The 13430-nt window shown below is 38.9% G+C and overlaps 1 protein-coding gene across 1 annotated transcript in view; it reads right to left on the bottom strand.

Moving 5' to 3' along the window:
• ITGA8 (integrin subunit alpha 8) overlaps positions 1–13430 on the bottom strand; it is a 119671-nt gene that overhangs the window by 22818 nt on the left and 83423 nt on the right. Inside the window, exons 26-27 of the mRNA XM_063324757.1 lie at positions 9460–9585; positions 6015–6128 (exon numbers count right to left, since the gene is read on the bottom strand). Of these exons, the coding sequence (XP_063180827.1) occupies positions 6015–6128; positions 9460–9585 (240 nt within the window). The remainder of the gene's footprint in view (positions 1–6014; positions 6129–9459; positions 9586–13430) is intronic.

Below are 13430 nucleotides of genomic sequence, written 5' to 3'. Positions count from 1 at the left end.
AATTGCTCCCATAGTAAAGAGGAGAGGGGGAAAAATGATTGAATAAAGGAGCCTGTACAAGAGCTAGATCTCTTGCCTGTCTTGGACCACCTACACCAATGTCACCTCTGTTCTGACTTCCAAGCCTCTGAAACACACGTGTGCTGCACAGAGGATAGTCTGTGTGGCCCCACTGCACTGGTTATCTGCATTCTGCCTCCAATGGCCTTTGTGCAGCTAAATGGAATCCTTGTCCCGAAAGCGTTACCTGGCCTAGAGAATTTCTACCACGCTAAAAAGAGTCTCTGAGTTCACCAGTAGTAAAATGTGGAGATTCCCAACAAAATTTCTTATCAAGAAAGTACAATTAGAGCATGCACTTTAACAGTGATGATAGCTCCAGGTGCCAGGCAATGAAGGCAAAGCACGATGAGAGGACTGGGAGGACTTCTAGCTGATGGCTCAAAACCCAAGGTATTACATCAGGCTCTATCTCATTTTCTATACCCTTCCAGACATCTCAATTTCTTTTTATGTCCTTGTAGAGGTTCAGCTTCAGCAGAAGGGAAAATCATCCTTCTATAAAGCAGGGATATGGGGTTTCTCAAGTTGAAGAAGGAATTGAATTAACTTCTTTCAGTCATGAATTCTCTAATCACTAGACTGCCAGCTCTAGCTTCTGCCACTGAATTTTGAATAAACAAAGACCTCTTTAAGTCTTTCAACTAATGCTATAGGTACCTCCTGAGTAATTTTTGGATTCTGCCTTCTGAAAGGGTGGAAATATTCCCACTTAATTCTTATTTGTGTGCCTATCCTCCTGACAAGGGATAGCCCTCATGCACCACCCTGATGGTTAGTGCAAGTCAATTTGTCTGAGGCACCTCATTGTCTCCATATGCTGGATAGGGAGACTGAGTGTTTATTTTCAGGTTTTGGATACCAGTCTGGGGTCAGGCACTTAAGATGTGGGTGTTGCAGCGCTCATCACCTTCATTATGTCAAGCATATATTTCCATTTTTAGGCAGCTAAAAAGAAACGGGAGCAGTGCATGTTCAGAAACACTGAAATAATGAGTATTTAACAGAGAAGCAAAAACAAGGCTTTGTGTACTAAGGGAGCACCTGATTACAGTGTGGCTGCGATGTTTCTGTTGCTTCTCAGCTTTCTCAGATTTAAATTAGATTTTTTTCCCTTCTAGGTATTAAAGTTCATGCAGTCAGGGGTGCCAAATTCGAATACCTGGATCTGTCTAAAAGTCAAGAGAGAAATAATACAATTATAGTCAGTAACATTAAAATAAAATAAAATAAACTTCAAACCTCTTGGGAACCTTGCACACCCTCTCTGTTTTCTTTACTGCCTCCCCAGGCTCTCCCAGAAGGAGATTTTTATCATTGTGAGGAACTTTCAATACAGGCTGAAATAATAGTCAAGAATGAGCTGAGTTCCACTTCCCACAGTACTATAAGTGTCCAAAGAGCTTGGAGCCTGGAAGGATGTCGCAAATCAGACAGATGGTACAGATTCATCATTTAGAAACACATTTTCAAAACAGATGTTTTACTAGCCAACTCCTAAGTCTTATATTAAAAAGTACCCATCAAAGAATACTGGGCAAGATCCCCTTGGATCTCCCTCTGATGACTCAGAAATACCATGATTAGACAAATGGGGACATAATAGAGGCCTAACAGAACACAACGTAACGTAACCATATAAGGTTGTTTCTCTTTTGCACGAATAAGGCTATTATTTGCTTGATCAGCAAGTCTGAATCCAAAAGTCAGCTTTACTAGAGGGTTCATATTTACAGCCAGACTTTGAAGTTAATCCAAAAAAGTCTGTGATTCTTCTTGGCCTTTGCACAATGTCTGTCTCTATCTTTGTTGGCTGGTTGGGAAATTCGGGCTGCTTTATTTACTCAAACATGTCTAATCATGGCACGTCATTTAACTGTTACTTGTTATGGGAGTTTGGGTTTTAAGGTGACAGATTACAACTGTTAAGAGGCAAAGGGGTCAGCTGTTGTCAGTTAAACTAAGTGGAAGAGGAAGGAGTCACTCAATACGTGACTGATCTTTTGTGGCAACAAAATATACACGCTGATCCATATAACTTCAATGAGAAACATGAATTATTTCATCCTAGCATTCATCAATCACTTTCACATTCTTCTCAGGTCTGCATTAGCATATCTATAAGAAGAAAATACAGAATGACAGCATGTTCTCAGCTTTAATAAGCGCAAACAATTTCTTCTGCAGATGACTGTATCTTCATTTAGATTATAATACGTTAAGCAATGTTGTATGTCACCATTATCCTGCTTTCTTTAGCTTATGAAAAGTTTGTACATTAATTGCATGTGCAAAAGAGTCTGGGATGTTGCTGTAGAAACAGCAACTTTTCCTCTAAGTTTCTTTACAAAACCATGACTGTGGGGTTCACTCTGGCCCTTGAACAGTCCTTCCCGGTTTGGAATTACCACATCCTGATTATTTTTACTGTATTTTCATCCTCAGTTTGAATCTACAGATTTCAGCCTTGCTAATAGCAGTTGTTTTTTAGGCATACTTCAGTTTACTTCTGGAATATCCTTAGGAACTAGCAGTTTACAGGCTTGCTAAGGGCCAATTATGCCCTTTTTAGGAAACTAATTGTGCTCTACAGTCTTTTATGACGATGGCTGTATAACTGTTAATTTTAAAAGGGGCTGTGAAAAAGGGAACTGTTTTGAGGTGAGTGGGAGGAAGGCAACCAGATCCCATCACACTATTTGCTCTCTCTCTCTTCTCAATATCTAAGTTTACACGTGAAGCAGGGGTCATGTTATTCTGGCAGCTTCTTAGACATAAATGGGAGGATGCAACAGTTCTCTGGGGACTACCTTTTTTACTTAGAAAAAAATCCTGTTGCTTTAAGTGGAGTTTGCTGAGCTTTTACAAGGCTTGCAAGTTACTATTCAAAGGAAACAGAAATGTTTCCTAAGGATACAGATAAAAGGTAAAATCGCAGCCCACAACAAGCCTTGTAAGGATAAGGGTATGTAAGGACAGTGGAGTAAGCAAAAGATGTACTTGTAGGAGTGTTTGCCATGAGGTCTCTGCACCTAGGGAGTCAACAGGATGGCCCCTGGCAAGTCTACATCCTTGCCCCTGCCCACGGGCTGGTGTAAGGTTCCACAGAATCACAGAATTGTCGGGGTTGGAAGGGACCTCTGGAGATCATCTAGTCCAATCCCCCTGCCAGAGCAGGGTCACCTACAGCAGGCTGCACAGGAACGCGTCCAGGCGGGTTTTGAATGTCTCCAGAGACGGAGACTCCACCACCTCTCTGGGCAGCCTGTTCCAGTGCTCTGCCACCCTCAAAGTAAAGAAGTTCCTCCTCATGTTTAGGTGGAACTTCTTATGTTCAAGTTTGTGCCCGTTACCTCTTGTCCTGTTGCCAGGCACCAGTGGTGCCTGGCACTACCTCTGCCTTGAGCTCACCAAGTGAATGGAGGTGCAGGCATAGCAAGCAGGATTTATTAAGGAGCAAGGAGGAGCTAAAGGGACTGCAGCACTGGCATTGCCTGGTGGGTTTCCACACATCCGTGTCCCAAGGCACAGCTTTGACCCTTCTCCACCATCCAGATCAGAAGGTGGGCAGAGAAGGTGTTTCACATCAGCTGGATAAAGCATACCCTGAAGATACCTCTCTGTCTTGTCACTGGCCACAGAATTAGGCAACTAGCTTTGGCACCTAACTTTCAGATGACTAAAATTAGGTAAGATGAGTCCCACAGCTCCGGCATTAAACATGACACTGAATTTCATGTAGTTATCCTTGTTCTGAACCTGTCAGTCTAACTAAGCTTATATTCTAGAAACAGATTCTGCCTTTATTAAGAGTCACTAAGAAAAGGAGACTTCATATCTTCTGTAGCTAGTTTGTTCCAACTGTTATACATCCTCTGTCACCACCAAAAACTCAGAAACACTCTCTGTTTCTCATTAAGTTTGTTTACCTTTAATCTCTTACAGTTATTTCTTGTTACATACTAAACTGGACTTAGAAAAACTTTTATAAGGCTATTTCCCACTGAAATAACTGTAAATAGCCTAGAAAATTGGCATCTAAGGATCTGTGCAAGGGGTTTCATTTATGTGTTTGTTTTTTCACAAGACCTTGGTTTTGTCCCTTACAGACTTAATTATATTTCACCAGCAGAATGATGAACAGAAAGACTTGATTGGGTGCGGAATGCGTCAAGTACATTTCCCAGCATGGTAGTTAGCTAAGGGAGCTAAGCTTTATCTCTTGCTTGGTGAAGAACATGGGGAAGTTTCACTGTGATATTGCATGCAAACTGCAGTGGTCAAAAATTATCACAGACTGTTCCAGCCAAGGATAATATTTCTGCCTCTCTGCCTGTCCCTATGTGTTAGGAACAGTGAACCAGTGCAGTTAAGTTCTTAACTGAACTTAACAGTACGCAAACGTCAAACAGTCTCTTACTGGAATTAGAAAAAATTGGAATAAAATTCCCATTATATTTTCCAATATATGTATTTTTCCTGTGAGTGCAGAGACGCTCACCTACTGGCATTTTCTGTGCAAAATTTTCTAAGACCTTTGCAGAAGCTTACACCAGAAGGTGTCCATCCCAGCTACCCAGATTTGGAAGGCCAGAGAGAGATCCAAGCTGGCAAGCTTTTGGGCTTAAATTTGAACTGGAGCCTGCCCTTTTTTTCCCACTAGAAGATGACTCACTAAGAAAACCTAAATGAAGTACACACAGTCTAGCCTTTCAGATACCTTTGCTAAATATGCCTCCTTTTAAAATCATTGTATTTGTGTAAGGGAACTGAAGAAAGGATATGAAAGTTTCTTGGGATTGATTCTTAACAGAAAGAAAGTGTACTGACAAATCAGGAATTAATTCTCTTAGTATCCGAAAGTATGTCCTTTGTTACTGAGCTAGACAGAAATCACCTTCTCTCAAGCAAGGCCAGATAGTTCTATGCTCTCTTCAGTCATAATGGTGCTAATAGCTGTTGCAGAAGAAACAGAACCACGTGTCCTGACAGATAGGTAGAAAAATCTCATCTGTAGTCATAGTCCCATTACACTAAGAGAGACCCGTAACCCCCAAAGTATGCTCCCATTGTGGATTTGGAGCAACAATGGTTATCTATGGAGCTGGCATTCAACTTTCTGTAAATACTGTCCCACCTGCTCTCTTGTTTCTCCAGAAAAGTGAGTTAAGTGAGAAAGAATTTCTTTTATCTGCTTTCACATTTGAGGAAAGGGAGAAATTATCTTAAAAGGTGTGAGGAGCTTACTACTGCCCAGTGTTAAAGATATGACAGTCACATAGTACTACAGACACATGGCCAGCTGTGAGGTAACAGGTCACAGTGCAATCCCTCTGCCTCATGCAGTGCAAATACAACTCTGGGAGCAGATGAAGTTGGAAATGCAAGAATTTTCAAAAAGAAGTTCCTTTTTTCCCATGGTCTGCACTGTCCCTTCTTTTTAGTGATGAGACACAGATTGTCACTACATCAGTGTTGTATGTTATATGAGCTTGGTACATATTACTCTTCCATAGATCAATGGACAGTGAATAACAACGAATTTTTAAGCTGGACACAGTGTACACCATATACTGTTTGGCTCCAAGAAAAACCTTTCATCAGGAAAGATGTGATGAATGCAGAGCACATCAGAGAGACCTAAGAGATTGTTGACTTGGTCCAGTCCAGGAAAGCAGAAACAAAACCAGGAAAGGTGTTTAAAAATAATCTTGGAATTTTCAGGTAAGATTCAGAACACAAATTCAAGAAGGAGTGATAGTGAGAAAAAGAAAAGTAAGCAGCATGTATGCAACCTGAACAGGAACAAATAAGATGTTAACTTCAAAGAAAATAATAACAAAAAAGGATTTGCATTTGGCCCACTTAATTTCCTCATTTGTATTCTTAAATATCTAGTCAAATAAAAGATGCAGAGGTCTTTGTGTATAGAAGGAGATTTTTGTGTGCATTACCTCCAGGAATGTTTGGGCCCATAGCCGGGACCTGATTTTTAGCGCTGCACTCTTCCCTCTTTCCAGTTGTCCCACAGTGCAGGAAATTAGGATACACTTCACATTTGTACAGTTCTGTGTACAAAATAAAGGGAAGTCATACCTATGCTTTAAAAATGTATATAATAATTTTTAAGTGCTACAAATTAGCAAAACAAATCAACTTTGCTTAAAGAGCTAAGTAGTCTGAAACCAGTGATTTCATCTAATATACAAGAGATACCCCGGGAGTCATTGTAAGAACTATAAACCAAGGGGGAGATTCTTTTTGCACCACCAGTGAATACAACCACTTACCTGTAGTAATGAAAATAAAAGTAATAATTTTCAACAATATCTGTTCTGAAGAACTCTTAAAATGTCCAGGTACTTATCAATCCTTTGAAGCATGTGCTTTGTCTTCATCTATCAGTCATGTTGTGATTTTAACACTTTTTTTTCCTGTTCTCTGTGCCTGAAGTCTTTATTTATGTTCCTAAATCTTTCCCCGCTTCTAACTCTCCCTGTTTTCTTACTGATGTTTACATTATAGCGGCCAGAACATTTGCTGAGATTCATTAGTTGCTCTACTTGAAACTTGATGTCCATGAAATGTTCCTGATGAGCAGTGATTCTGGCTCACATACAGAGTTGAAGGCAAAAGCCAAGCAATGTAACTCAAAATTATATACTGTGTTAAAGTCTGCCACGAGAATGTCACAAAAAAGGTTAAAAGCTGACTAGAGCCACTGAAGGGAAGGAGCAGAGTCTCATGTGGTAACCACAGAAATTACGCAGTTGTCTGGGGTGCAAAAAGGAAGAAAGATCTCATAGAAAAATTATTAGAAGTATGTGTAAAAATATGTACAGCTTCATACACACAACTGGGCTTTTACCTGAAAAGCTTTGGTTTGATTCAAGAGGAAGACTGAGGTTTTGATTAATTCACATTTTTATAACAAAGCAGAGAATCCTTCCTGTACAGATGCTTTATTGACACTCATGACAGAACATCTTGAGACCTCAAAAGCAAAGCTAAGTTCTCGCAAGTATATTCCCTCAGGAGAATTATATTCCCTACCAAAGCCCATACTTCAGAAAATGAGATGGTGATGTATGTAATATATATGAAAACACCCTTAAGGAATCCTGTATCTTTACAGACAGCTTTCTCCACAAACCTCTGTCTTATCACAAGTTAAGCAGAAGCCATATGCTTAATCACTGTTTTCTAAATCTGTCTGAAAATGAAACTGTAAACCCTGGAATTTGCAACTATAAATCTCTTTTTGAAATGAATATTTCAAAGTATCTGTTTATTTGGCTTTTCATATTTAAACATCCTCCAAACAGATTTATTTACATTGCAAGAAGGATGAAAGTTGTTTTCATTAATCATAGTGGCCAAAAACACATATTAACAAAATAAATCATTAGCATGCAAAAAGTCTACTTTTGGCTGACATTTTAGAACCTGAACACATATTTCTAGTTTTCTTAGTAATGCATTTAGCCTGTAGTGATTTTCAAAAAACTGTAACATTAGAACTAATGGAAGAGAAATTAAATGTTTAATAAACAGTATAAATACAGGAAGAGGTTCTCAGAACATTTTTCCTCTCCGTGGAAATGCTTTGATGAAAATTACTTAAAATTTCTGACCAAAAAAATACAAATTTTAACACAGAATTACCTTTGGCCAATGAGTCATTTTCCAGAGCAACATTCGCTTTCCATGTATACTTCCAATGTGTCAAAAAAAATATTAATTTTTCTGGATCTGTAGTAGGCAATGCTGAAGGCACATAGAAGTGGGGCACGTTTCTAACTGAAGAAATGACATATTGCTTTTCTACGCCCATCCTGGAAAAGTCCTGCTATACATCCCGTGGTAAGCACTGTACCAAATCCTATCCTAATTTGAGCTTATCAAAAGCGTGTTGTACTAGGAGACTGCTCCTCACAGCATCAATTTTCCATTACTCAGTACTCAGCTAAATACTGTCTGTCTACATCAAGCAGCTGAAAAACGCCTGCTTCGTATTTTAAGATGCAGACGCAGTACATAAGAACTTTGTTAACCACTTTCTTCAGTTGCTGCAGGAATTTTTATGTTGGCAGCATATGAGCCTAATCACTGAGAAAGATAGCTGATCATTAAGGTATTACTGAAGAATGGATTAAGTGTTCCGTGGTATTGACTCGTATGTCTTCGAAAGCCCAGGCATTTTTCCTTCAGCCCCAGTGGAATCAGATTCTTCCCAGGGCATTAAGTTGATGAAAGAATTACATAGGAATCAACAGCGATTATTGTTTAAAATGGGTTTATCTGTGATTTTGTTCTTAATAACATTATGGTATTCATTACTTTCAGATGCTATCTTCTTCCTGTTAGAAAAATTGCCAAATTAACTTTCAGAAGCAGAATAATTATTCCATTACTCCAGAATACCTAGGTCTGTGAGGTTCTTTTCTTCCTACCAAATTCTAGTGATGTCAAGGAATTCGAACATGAGCTTGCAGTAAACAGCTTAATAAGAGACTGGAAAGCATGAAAGAAACTCCGCCCAAGGTTTGTAAAAATAGATGGAAAGCACTGACTGCATGAATCCCACAACTGACCTCAAGGCCACCGAATTTGAACACAGCCTCTGGGAAAGGGGAGCTGATACCCACAATGCTGAATTATACTAAAGATGATATACTAAAGACTGAATGCAGGAATGGAAAAAAACCAACCTTCTGAAAATACAGCCAAGTCCAGATACCCAGGTACCAGACTGACTAATCAGAACTATTTTCCTGGGAGAGAGATCTTTGCTCTTGCTCCAGCATTGTCTGGAATGTTAAAAATGCAGTGACCTGTCCCATTTGCCTTGCTTGTGGTACTGTAAGGGGAAAGAGTCCTACCTTTCCTTGTGTATATAAGTACTTACTGGGGGGAAAAAATATACTCCAAAGTATTTGTATGTCAGAACTGTTACTTCACATGAAAATGTTAGTTCTAAGTGTGAGCTACTCTTTATGCAAAAGCCAGAGTGCTAGGAGTCAAGTTAACAAGAAGAGACCTACTGTTCAAAAGTCAGAATCTGAAATTTAATGTGTGGAAGAGGGGCCCATTCTCTAAATCTGTGATGAATTTCTCTGTGATTGACAAGTGTGCCATTGCATGACCACAGAGGTTTGTCTGCAAACAGCCAGGAGTAAGAAAGCCAGGAATTTGGCATGCATGATCTTTAATGTTAAAATCTGTCGATCAAAATCGCTAACCTGTGGCATGGTGATATGTAATAATCAATATTTTAAACTCAGAGGTTAAAAATCACTTAGAAAAAATTTGGAAGTCTGTAAAAAAATTGCAGTCAAGCAACAGCCACCTTGATATACTGTATGCATAGTCCCAGTTTAGAATTTTTAGATAGCTCACCAATATTTTTGCAGAGTTTTTCCTGTGAGGTTCTGCCACTGTGACATCCCTTCTTCTGATGTAATGAGAAATTGTGGAATTATATAAAAAAGCAGCAAGTTCAGGGGTGTCTTGTGGAATAGCAAACTGCAAAGAGAAAAAATGTGAATGGTAATGACATACTCATACAATGATTCTAACAGGTTTGTTCCCTTTTCAGTGGTCTTGAATTTTGGATTAACATCATTGCTTTTTCAATTTAACAGCTCATCCATGAGAATATCCTGTCTTCAACTAGGAGCATGATGAGTAATAGCACAGCAAGATATTGCCCAGTTATAGGAATTACAGTAGGTAACATTTTTTCCCACTTTTTACTGGTGTCAATTTCATTGCTGTACTTAATTTTGTTAGACTCTCGGGGCCAGATTCTGATCTCTATAACAGGATAAATTCGAAGTAGCTGCACGGAAATCTCGTCATTAGTTCAGATCAGAATCTGTCTATTGAAATATAATGATTTTACCAGCTTTAGAATGTAAAAGAAAAAAAAAAGGAAGTCTGAATTTTAGCAACACAAGTTTTGATCATTATTTGTTACAGTTTTCTTTTGGTAACAATTCAACTTTGTATAATGCAACAGTTTGTTCATTTTTAATCTCATATTAAAATGTCTTCTCTTCAGCTTTATCTTCGCAGATTTTTATTCTCTGATTAAACTTTATTTTTACTGTTGGCAGTTTGTCTTTAATTTCTACACAGAGTGTTTATGGCTTCTTTCAAGAAGCCTCAGGGAATGCCTGGGAACCCAATTGCTACGCAGGGAAAGATAAATTCTAATTCATGACAATCTGATCATGTAAAATCACAATAAAATATATGTGGAAGTTTGCAATTAGATCTCAATGGGAACTCACCTAAATATAGACAAGGCTATTCTTTAAGAGACTCGGATTAAAAAGACCTATATCAGATCCATCTTATCAGTTCCTTTAACTCTGAACACAAAATACCTTAAACAAATTCCTAAAGAAAATATTTGTAATTGTAAGAAGTGTTGTAGCACTAAAGAGAAGAGAAGAGCTATAAACACACAAAACCTTTCTCACACTAATGCCGTGTAGTACAAATTTGGAAAATTTGTACCATTCATCTGATTAAAATTATAAGGCTAAGGAAGGCACCGTTTTGACATTGTCTGAGATCTTCAGTCAAAAGCATCCTACAAAGTGAAAGATATTGAAATTAATTAACCTATGAAAACCTCTTAAGCAAAAATAAGAATCTTTTCTTTTTCCTGTTGTTTAATGAGGTTAACATTGTCTTTTTGCAATAAGGGAACCGTTAAATAGCTAGTAAATCTCTCCCTCTCAGTGTGATAACGTGGGAATTCTCTTTCCAGGATTCTTTCACTAGCACATGTAGGCTTCTTTAATGAAGACAAATTAAAAGAACCGCAATATAATGACATGCCTTTGAAGAAGCCCTCGATATATGATCAGAATTGGTATATATGTAGATCCATTGGAATTTTAAATGATTTTTATATTTAATTATTTTTTCATAGATCCTAGAGCGTCAGCATTATTACAGCAAAGGTTCGAAAATAGCTTCTGTGCTTAAGAGAAAACAAACATGTCTCCTGCAACAATTTAAAAGTAGAATTTCTCCGGTGGCCTACGTGTTCAGGTTAAAGATATTATTTTATCCTTCTTGAGCAAGTAGCATGGAATTGTACAACTCTGTCTCTGTAGCTATATTATATGGCACATATTTAACACACCATACTTTATTTTCAACAGATACATACTCCCTCCCTTTAACTACAATGGACTGTCTCGGTTTCCCCAACAGGGAAAACTGAACTGGTTTTTTCTCCTGAGCCTTGTCACCTTGAGCAGATTTCCAGATCTCTCCAGTTCTTCACTTGTAATTTCAAAACCCAGTTTAGCTTTCTTCTTTTTCTAGGCAGCAATACCCTCTGCTGCAATGTGTAACTCCATCAGAAATGACCTGGACGAGGACTTTGTATAAAAGCTGTTGTACAAGAGGCATCAGTGACCATTCAAGAGCAATGCATTGGATGGTATTCTTTTGTCTGTAGGCCAGGACTTACACACAGTAATAATGACCCTGCAGCATGAGGAGACACTGCCTCTGAAAGAGGTTAGTTCCTGCCAGTCATGTTAGTGGATGCACCTTACCCATATGGTGGATTTTAGCTGCTATTTCACTGTTTCCCTGACAGTTGCCTCTCTCGTGGTACTACAGCGCTCAGCTATTGAGAATGTGTCATGTGTGTCACTCTGTATTGTCTACCATAGCTGGAAACCACTGCCTATACCTCTGGTATTTATAGGCACAGACTCCATAAAATTACTTTTTGCCATCAGTCTGGAAAAAAACCCCAACTTGTCAGGAATAATGGCTCAGGCCAAAAGTCCATCTAGCTGAGCTGAGATGAAAAGCCCTCTTTTCATCAACACTGCCTTTATGCAGATGTGGAAGGAAGAGTAAGAACAGGGCATGCAAACACAATGCTCTCTTCTAATAACTTTCAGCTTCCAAATGTTTTCAGCTCAGGGACTTCCTGGTCTGCATGAAGGTTTTGTTCATGTATTAATCATCACTGGACTTCTCTTCTGCAAATTTGTCCAGTTTCCTCTTAAAACCATGTAAACTTTTAACCTTGACTACTTCCTTTGGCAACAAGTTTCAGATATCTAATACCTGTCACCATGAACCACCACTTCCTTTTTCTTGTTTTGAATCTGGCTCTACAGGCTTCATTTGATGCTCCAATTCCTGTGCAGGAAGAGGCAGAGAGCAGTCAATCCCCACCCACGCTCTTCCCGCCACTTCTGATCTTACGGATCATATTTGTGCACAGTCACCTCCTCTCTAGACGGAAGTATCCTAGTGTACTGAGTTCTTCTGCAAGTGAATCTCTTCCGTATCTTTGATCAGACCTTTTGCTCCTCTTTACACCTTTTGCAAGATTCATAATTTTACTACCTCTTCACATCCCTCACCGCCTTCAGAGAAAGATAAGCTACAGAAAAGGAAACGTCCCCAAACAAAAGCCTGTCCGTCTGCGCACAGGTTTGATTTATCTTTGTGGAAGAAACAAAAAAGCACAAAGGAAAATTTTCTACAAGACAAGGAATTCAACAACAGGGAGGACTGTACTGCTTTAACTGAAACTCAACAATCTAAGTCATTTCAAAGGGGAGATGCGCAAGCACCCTAAGAGAGTGACGTTCTGAAATCCATAGAGAAGCCAGGCATATAATGTCCTCAGCCTTATTTGGAAATATGAGCCAGGAATCCTGCTGTTTATACAAAACCTGAAGGAAGCTGTCTCTGTATCCTCTTTCCATCTGAAGCACTAGATAAGGATTACATATTTGAAACCTGATTTGTGTATTAATGCTGTTCTCTGCTTTGAATAGCTGAAATAAGGAAAGGACGTTTAAATTCGTGCAATAATGATCGTGCATCTAAAGCCATATTCTGTTAAGACATACGGACCATTATTTCATTATTACAGGAAGATTTCACACAAGCCTCACAAGAACTTAGTCTTGTTTATGTAACAGATGTAATCATTATCAAGTAGGAGAAGGAAGAGCAAACCCAAAAAAACTTAGAACCCCCCCCCCCAAAAAACATCAAAAAATACATTGCCTGAAAATGTCATTAAGAACTGTGGCGCTATTCTACCCAGGAGCTCTGCCCTCCTGACAGTAATGCTGCCATCTCAGCTTCTTAATTGAAACTTAAACCAGAACACAGTGGGTAGGGAGGGGGGATGCTGAACTCCCTTTCAGGTGCTTGCAACCTGATCTGACCAGCGGCTTTGAGATGCTAGGCTTGCAAATACAAATGCAGCAGCTCAGCCTCTTGCTCCTCACCATTTCTGAAAAATAGGTAGAAATGGGGTGGAAAAGATTAATAGAAAAATTCTATTTTCCATTCTAAGTTTCCAAACT

The sequence above is a fragment of the Chroicocephalus ridibundus genome, chromosome 2 (genome assembly GCF_963924245.1).
Source record: "Chroicocephalus ridibundus chromosome 2, bChrRid1.1, whole genome shotgun sequence".
In the NCBI taxonomy this organism is placed as follows: Eukaryota; Metazoa; Chordata; class Aves; order Charadriiformes; family Laridae; genus Chroicocephalus; species Chroicocephalus ridibundus.
The sequence above is the reverse complement of the archived record's forward strand: the minus strand, read 5'-3'. Positions and strand labels throughout refer to the sequence as shown.